General features: G+C 34.4%; 2 protein-coding genes across 2 annotated transcripts; one reads left to right on the top strand and one right to left on the bottom strand.

Moving 5' to 3' along the window:
• Positions 1 to 1,317: 1,317 nt before the first annotated feature.
• Positions 1,318 to 5,918, top strand: LOC111386836 (mitochondrial uncoupling protein 1-like). Its single transcript, XM_023011316.1, has 9 exons — positions 1,318 to 1,682; positions 2,520 to 2,738; positions 2,828 to 2,906; positions 3,115 to 3,248; positions 3,359 to 3,457; positions 3,566 to 3,670; positions 3,879 to 3,953; positions 5,406 to 5,492; positions 5,640 to 5,918. Exons 1-9 carry the CDS (start codon positions 1,599 to 1,601, stop codon positions 5,673 to 5,675), a joined length of 918 nt encoding a protein of 305 aa, XP_022867084.1. The 5' UTR covers positions 1,318 to 1,598; the 3' UTR covers positions 5,676 to 5,918.
• Positions 5,919 to 6,076: 158 nt separating this feature from the next.
• On the bottom strand, positions 6,077 to 6,524 carry LOC111386834 (reticulon-like protein B12). The gene is made up of 2 exons (XM_023011314.1): positions 6,389 to 6,524; positions 6,077 to 6,246 (listed from the first exon to the last, which is right to left on the bottom strand). Exons 1-2 carry the CDS (start codon positions 6,522 to 6,524, stop codon positions 6,077 to 6,079), a joined length of 306 nt encoding a protein of 101 aa, XP_022867082.1.
• Between the last annotated feature and the right edge of the window lie 1,838 nt (positions 6,525 to 8,362).

Below are 8,362 nucleotides of genomic sequence, written 5' to 3'. Positions count from 1 at the left end.
AATCGTTGATTTATCTGTGTAATCATGTTACTTTGTAGTTGACGGTGTAAATACTTGTAGAGTGTTTTAATCCTTGTTAAGGCGCACTTAAATTTTTTCAAATCTAAACACTACAAAAAATCACATCTCATGTCTTCATCTTGCACTATTCACCACTAGCACCATCAACGCAAATAATATAAAAATGATGATCTCTTGAAATTTTAAATTTTTTTTTTTTTTTTTTTTTTTTTTTTTTTTTTTTGGAAATTCAGCATTTCGAGAATCAACGTTAAATAGAAAGATTCAAGTAATTGATAGTAATAGCTAAATAAGCAATTTAAATCCGTATTCTTTGAGTTTCTCAACAATTCCAAGATTCATCTTCTCATATTTATGGTAAATACCTAACCCTGTTTGACAATCATTATTCTAAAAAAAATTTCCCTTATTTATATACTCATTTTCAATCACACATTCACGTAATAAAATATTTTGTACATAAATCCAAAAAAAATTCTTAATTTTTAATTATATATTTCCTTAAAAAATACTATTCAAAACTTTATGAAGACTTGTCCGCCTTGGATCTTTATTTGTGTTGTGCAACATGCTTCCTAAGCCTTTACCACTTTGGTATTTAACCAACGGATTGGTATTCTTCCATTGATTAAGTAATTAACTATTCTGAACAAACTGACTGTTTCCTGCATATGCACGGAAGCAGCTTGATTCAAACTCAATCCTCCTTCATGGAATGTTTTACAGAACCCAAGGCTTTCCAAATATTTGGTTGTTTTCTTCCACTATGCTCAGAGTTCCAAAGTGTACAAGTGCTCTTTGAATTTTCTCTGCATCAAGAAAATAGAGTTTGATTCTTGATTTTAATTTGACAAATAAACTGAAGAAATTCATCAATAAATCATTATCAAATAGAGTATAAATTCATTTACCATGAGAACAAGAAATTATTTTACCATCGTAGAAGAAAACAAAAGTCATCTTCCAGGGAAAAGCTATGCACATTCAAATGTTAAGGAAAAAGAAAGAAGCAACTCATGTTTGTGGTGAAACAATAATTTATTTTATTAAAAAATATATTAAAATCCTAATTATGTAATTTTACTTAAAGTTATTTGAGTAAATAAGAAAAAATACTAAAAATTGTGGTGCACTTAATAAAATTTGTAGTAGTAATATTATTACCCATAGTTGAAATTTTCAGTAAATAAAAATTGTTTACAAACTTACAACATGGAAAAACCTAATGATAAAGGAAAGGAAATAAATAAAATATAAAATATCAGTTGAAATAAACATATTAAAGCAAGCTTTGCTTTTATACTTGATAAATTGTGAAACTGGAAAGGGAAGATAATGGGCTAAGTGGTACACGTAAAGGTGATGGCTGACGATGCGAATTCACACCCAACCCAAGTGTATTTGCAGAAATTGCGATTGCGTAATATTTCTTGCTTTTTCGCTTTTCCCGAGATTCCCTCACGCTTAAACCAATTGCCCAATTGGCCGAATTCCCTCATTAATCTCCTCTATCTATATAGCCTGCTCATTTCATCTACAATCTCCTCCTCTTTGTGATTTTTTAAAAGTTTTGTTTAATGGGGGATCACGGCAAGGCCAAATCGGACATTTCATTCGCCGGAACTTTTGCTAGTAGTGCTTTCGCGACTTGCTTCGCCGAGGTACAGTCGATTTTACATCTCAATTTTCAGCAGTTTTTGAACTGTCTGAACTTTGCTTCGCTTCAGATTAGCTGCTTGTTTTCACGATTGTTTTTGGTTCTTATACGATCAATTATTATTGAGTAGGTGAGATTTCAGATGATGTTGGTTTGATTTTTAATCACGTGTAGATTAATTTGATTTGGATTCACCTTCTGATTAGTTTGATTTTGCTATGCCCTTTAGTACAAGCATAACTTAGTTTTAAATTCTGAATCTCCGATACAAAATGCCTGCTCTCTGTGATTGAGAACTTGACAACTTTGTAGAAGTTGCTTTTTGAATCCGCTTTTTGTAATGAGGTTGATGTGTATATACATACGGATCGGTGCACATATGTATACATATGAGCACAATTAATAATTTCGGCGACCAGGTTAAACAAAATGGCAGCCTTGCTGCTGGGAATGCCATTGCTACACACTTTCACTTTGGATCTTTGATAAAGGCCCGTTTAGCAGGGCTTCAACATTTGGTTCCGTTACTTGTGGAAGAGCTTCTTTCCTCTAAGCTCTTCTACCAGAAAAAGTACTTACATAAAATTATTCAAAATGTATTTAAAAGCAACTTTTTAGTCTCAAAAATAGTTTTTGACTTTTAGCCATGACAAACGGGCCCAAAAACCTTTATATGTTTGTTTTATGTGCATTTTATCATAACTACGGTGATATCCTTGTTTCTCGTGTAAACTAGTTTTGGAGATGTTGTCTTATATACATGTTATAGTCATTCTATCAGGAGTTAAATCTGCAAATTGCTTCTACCTCACCTAACTTATACAGCGCTTTTAATGGGCAGTTATGTACAATTCCATTGGATACTGCCAAGGTTAGGCTTCAGTTGCAGAAGAAAGCTGTTGCAGGGGATGGAGTAGCTTTGCCAAAATATAGGGGATTGTTGGGTACAGTTGGCACCATTGCAAGGGAAGAAGGTTTAACTGCATTATGGAAGGGCATCGTGCCAGGATTACATCGTCAATGTCTGTTTGGAGGTTTAAGGATTGGATTATATGAACCCGTATGTTTTGCATGAATTTGTGTGAGCCAATACATGTGTTCTTTTTACTTCATTGGGTTTTGTAAAATGACTTTTTGCATTGTTGACAGGTTAAAACCTTCTATGTGGGCAAAGATCACATTGGGGATGTGCCGTTATCTAAGAAGATACTTGCTGCACTCACAACTGGTGAGACCTTCTTGGTGATGTTTTAATGTTTTTTATTTCTGATCTCAAATGTTTAGAAAGTGAAGTAATTTATGCTAGTTCTTTTGAGGTTTCAAATATCTAAATCTGGACTTCTGTAGGATCTTATATAGTTAAAGGAGACATGGTTTTAATCTTCTTCTAACCTTATACTTTCGCAATATTAACTGGCCACTTCTATATCAAACAGGTGCTGTGGCAATTACGGTAGCCAATCCTACTGATCTTGTCAAAGTTCGACTTCAAGCTGAGGGTAAATTGCCACCTGGTGTGCCAAGGCGGTATTCTGGAGCAGTAAATGCATATTCTACTATTGTGAGACAGGTAGCATCTCGTAATGTTTTCTTGCCAATTCCTCCTTCCTCTTGGGAAAATGAGCATATCCGAGGATTGACTTCTTTCCCCTCACTTTGTTTTACTTTCTCGGACTTTAGGAAGGAGTTACAGCTTTGTGGACTGGACTTGGACCCAACATTGCACGTAATGCTATCATAAATGCTGCTGAATTAGCTAGTTATGATCAAGTGAAGGAGGTGAGATCACTATAAAGTGTATCATCGCATTCCCTGCCTTCTTATTTTTTTAACGTATTATGTTCTACTTTCAACTTAACTTATCACTCTTCCATATCTGTCATGCAGACAGTTCTGAAAATCCCTGGCTTCACCGACAATATTTTTACGCATCTCTTAGCTGGTTTAGGAGCCGGTTTTTTTGCTGTCTGCATAGGTTCTCCAGTTGACGTGGTATCCTATTCATATACAGCTTTTTTCCTGTTTAGATTTTTTGTTGTTGGTGGATGCTTTTTCTTTCCTGTTTGAATAAAAAGGGAAGAGATGGTAGATGGAGATGTAGTAGCTAGGCTTCTCAATCTCTATCATGACTCAGTCAAGATATTGATGCATGAAATGAAGCTTGGTGGCCTAATTGAACTCAAATAATTCTCTGCTGCAGGTAAAGTCGAGGATGATGGGAGATTCCGCATATAAAAGTACACTTGACTGTTTTGTCAAGACTTTAAAGAATGATGTAAGTTTATTTTCTTAATCCCAGCTTTATTATTTTTGACCCATGATTCAGGTTGTCATTTCTGTTGTTGAACGATGATGTAACCCACATTTGTAATAACCTATGTTGGTAATGTGCATGGGTGCCTCCATTTCAAGAGTAAAAGAGCTTAAGCGTCCCTCAAATTTTTGGGATCCTCAATAGAAAAGTTTAATAAGCTGAAATAGAAATTTGTACATAATTTCAAGAAAACAATAATTTTAAGAATAAATATGACCAGTTAACCAACCAGCAACCAACAATTAAAAGAGCATAATTAAAACAAATACATATCAAACTAAAGGAATATTATTTTTAATTTTTATTTATTATTTATTTATTATTATTATTATTTTTTTTTGTCTGTGTGTGCGCGTGCCTAGAATTGGTGGAAATTTCACCCTTAATTTTGTGGCAACCATAAATATCTTAGAGCTTGTTTGGGAGTGATTTTGAGAATTGATTTTTTGACCGTTAGGAGAAAAGTGAGGTCCACCTGTGAGAGAAGAAGTCAAATATGACAGCTGAAATAGTGAAAAAATGGTCAAAATATCAATTTTTTGGGAGGAAAAATCGCTCCCAAACAGGCCCTTAGTATGGTGGAAGAACTACATCTAAGCACTGCCATGCAGGTTTCCTAGATTTTGCATGAATCTCCACATTGTACAAAATATATTTAAAAAATACCTTTTAAGGTGGATAAACATCAAGTGTTCCTTGGAGCAATTATGTCCTCCTGATATCATGGAGATAAAATACAGAGAAAATAGACACGACAACTTGTCATCTGGCTTGCTTTAGCCAGCCTAAAAGCCACTGTGCAGGTGACTGCATTCCTAAATTCCATCTCTTGTTCCTTTCACTGCTTCTCAAAACTGACCTTCTTACACTTCACTCTTTCTTCCTACAAATACTGAAAAGTGGGGCAGCCCTATTCAGTCAAGCCAAGGAAGTACTTGTTTATTGGAATCTGGAAAGATATGCTTGGATTCAAACAACTCCTGAGATTTTGGTGCTGCAAAATATAATTTTGCAAACATGCAAAATGTGCGTTAAAAACGAACTTGGTTGTTAGCTATTACTCTAGCGGCTTGTTTGAAATTTGATTTTTACTCTTTTCTATTAATATTTTCTTACATTATTTTGACTTTCAAAATTGACCAGTCTTTGTTGTTCTCCCACCTCAACTCTCCTTTTGCATACTCCTGGCTGCTGAAATCAGCATTTAAGAATTGTCTCTGTTGAACAAGTGAGGCCTCTTTTGCAATAATACTGGTATCTGATGACAGAGAGACTGAAAAAGAAAAAATAAAATAAAATTGCTTGAACTTGAGTTCATATTAACACCATATGAACTAATGATGAAATTCTGGGTTTCTGCTATTTTGTTTGGCTTTGAGATGCATTTAAATTGTTGAATCTCATGCTTTGCAGGGACCTCTAGCCTTCTATAAAGGCTTTATCCCTAATTTCGGAAGGCTAGGATCTTGGAATGTAATCATGTTTCTAACGCTGGAGCAGGTATGAAATTGCTGTAATCGTCATTCATATAACAAAATTTTCAATTTTTCGGGATTTTTCACTGACATTAAACATGTTGACAGAATGTAGCCATCCCACAACTACTTGTGGGGTTTATTAACTCATTGTTTCTAATTCTCAATGCAGGCTAAGAAGTTTGTTAGCAAATTAGAGTCGTCATAAAGCAAAAGGAACAAAGCACATGGCCATTTCTGGGACATTGTTATCCTTAAATATAATCAGAACAGCCGCCATCTGGGGGTAATAAATTATCGTCGGCTCTCAATTTTTCTTTCTTTTTTTTTTCTTTTCTTTTTTTTTTTGGCAATTAATAATGCTAACTCGCTAGAGGAATTAATAAATTTTATGGAAACAGAAACTTTTCGGATTTTCCTTAATTTTTTGAAAACTGTATCCTTAATTATCGTTGTTGCTGTTATGTTATTTAGTGAATAACTGTCTTGTTTTCGCATTCCATGGGGCTAAGACAAATGAAGGTATTCTGTTCACAAAATTGACAAAAGCCCGCCAATAAAATGTGTGAGCCGAATAGAAAAGAATATGTAGAAAACAAATTACGGTCATCAACTCAATTTCTTTGCCTCCAAAATCAACTTCTGAATCTTGCTCGTAAACACTGCATCGAATCTTATGTACAACTGCTGCAGTTTTTGGTAGCTCTTTAGATTGTGGGTTTTAATAAGGTCTTCATATCTTTCATAAAATGCAGGAACTGTAAGAACAATAAAGAGGCCTGCCACAATACGAGGAAGAAACTAGTTTAAGTCCAAGAAACATTACATCTATACCTTCTCTGAGAATAGAATAGCTTTGTAGAAGTATCGCGAGAGGGAATTGATAATCTTAAACTGAAATCCCGAGACCATAAAACTTACTGGTGTAGCCCAGTGTGAGAAAATCAGTGACACTCCCAATTACAGATATCAGAAAAAGACTTGAAACAACTTTAGTGAACATTTTTGAGTCCCGACCAAGTGCAATATCCTCAAAAACGGATGGAAAGACATTCATGTGATTACGAGAGTTGCTGCTTCATTTATCACTTATTCTGAGAGATGGAAATGTGGTAGGAGGAGGTCTGCTTTAAATCATTTACTGAATAATCAAGAAACAGTTATAACAGTTTGTTGAAAACTAAAATTAATAAATATACGTGCCCCATCTAATACTTAGCACTCATGCTTAGGATTTTTAGTTTCATCTGTATTTCTCTGAATTCTGGCCCATATTCGAGTTGGTTTTGTCTCTGTCTAGTTATCCTTGTTCAGGTTGTTCCAAATCAAATGTTAGATTGAATTACAGTACTCTGCCGTCCATTCTCGTTGCATACTATATTAGAAATTAAAACCCAAAATTTAAATACAAAAGCAATATAAAACTAATAACGTTTTCACTCTGAATAAAAAGATCAGTATGGGATCTCAAGCCCCAGCCTCTGTCTCTCATTGAAAATGGCCATCTGTAAGGTTCTTTATATAAGTAGGAATTTTATGTCAACCTAACACATGCATATAATACTCAATATATCTCCAAACTTAAAATAACTCACAAAATTCACAGTCGAGGAGACAAGTGTGCACACAATCTAAACATATTGTAAATTAACATAAACACAGACTTAAATAGGAAAACAGAATCTGCAAAATCTGTGTAAACTGTTTAAAATTGTTGCTGATCTTGCCCAAAGAAAAAGAATGGTGAAGAGGAGCAAGAACACACTTGAGGATAATGAGAGCAGAGTGTAACCAGATATCTCAAACACCACCCAAGCAGCGGAAGTCACTACTAAAATTCCTGCTGTCAGATTTTTCGCCTCCATAGCATCACATCTGCAACTGTTTCAATAGAACATGTTGGAAAAAATGGCTTTGACGAACTAACCTTGGCACAATTTTGAGTGGGACTCATTGGTTCATTTTGGAAGATCAACGTTGATTTGTGTTTTTCTTTGTGAACATCGAGATCATATATTTATTTGTCAAAAGTTATGCTTGGATGAACGAAAAATTGGAGTTCAAAGCGTACCAATTAAAATGGGTTTATGTGTTGGAGGGAAAAGAATTTAACTTTATCCCACGTAAGAAAGTGATGAAGGCAAATACCATTTTATAATGTGGCATAGAAGCTCTCTCCACGTGTGTGAGCAGAGAATGCAAATCAAAGACCGAATTAGAGCTTCGGATCTTGAATTTGTGTACGAGCGCGGCCTGTACACACGAATGTCGGATCGAATGGGCCAAAATTGGCCCCTCATGGATATCAGATCTCGATTTTTCATAATTCCATTCCAGAAAATTTCATACTGTGTTTGCATACGTTTACAACCTCGTTTCAAAAATTTTCTTTCCCTGTCCAGTTTTTGGTGATTCCGTTCTAATAGGGATTATGTTCATCGAAGTAGAAACTGTAGTGCATAAATTCTACTGTTTTTCCATTGTATCCTGAAAAATGGACGTTCGTAAGGACACTGTGTAATACACGGCCTTACAGTGAGGGAGCGAATCTGTTTTAAACGCACTGTGTAATACACATGCCTCAGTTTCAAAATTATGTTCCCTTTTAGCTATTACGTATTTCTGCAATTCTTAATTCATACTCGTGGTTTTCTAAAATAGTTTAGCGGTTTTTCATTTGTACAATTCTTAATTCATATTTGTGTTTTTTTGAAATAATAAACTGTTAATTTAATAATTTTCTGTCTGTTCTTGAAATAATAAAAAAAAATTTATATTATTCTGAAATTATATTCTTGTAACAGAATATAAATTTTTAAAGAATGATTCTTTTCTTGCATCTTACCATCTAAATGGCATAAAGATTGTTGAAGATTAAATTTAAATAAATAAAGG

Source organism: Olea europaea, unplaced genomic scaffold, assembly GCF_002742605.1.
Source record: "Olea europaea var. sylvestris unplaced genomic scaffold, O_europaea_v1 scaffold374, whole genome shotgun sequence".
Taxonomy (NCBI): domain Eukaryota; kingdom Viridiplantae; phylum Streptophyta; class Magnoliopsida; order Lamiales; family Oleaceae; genus Olea; species Olea europaea.
This window is presented reverse-complemented; position numbering and strand designations above follow the sequence as displayed.

Excerpts from the sequence above, each read along its gene's own strand:
- LOC111386836 (XM_023011316.1), top strand. The coding sequence starts at position 1,599 with ATGGGGGATCACGGCAAGGCCAAATCGGACATTTCATTCGCCGGAACT. Across the intron at positions 3,249-3,358 it reads ATTCTACTATTGTGAGACAG|GAAGGAGTTACAGCTTTGTG; the intron begins GTAGCATCTCGT and ends CTCGGACTTTAG. Across the intron at positions 3,458-3,565 it reads GTTATGATCAAGTGAAGGAG|ACAGTTCTGAAAATCCCTGG; the intron begins GTGAGATCACTA and ends TCTGTCATGCAG.
- LOC111386834 (XM_023011314.1), bottom strand. The coding sequence starts at position 6,524 with ATGAATGTCTTTCCATCCGTTTTTGAGGATATTGCACTTGGTCGGGAC. Across the intron at positions 6,247-6,388 it reads TCTCACACTGGGCTACACCA|GCCTCTTTATTGTTCTTACA; the intron begins GTAAGTTTTATG and ends GTATTGTGGCAG.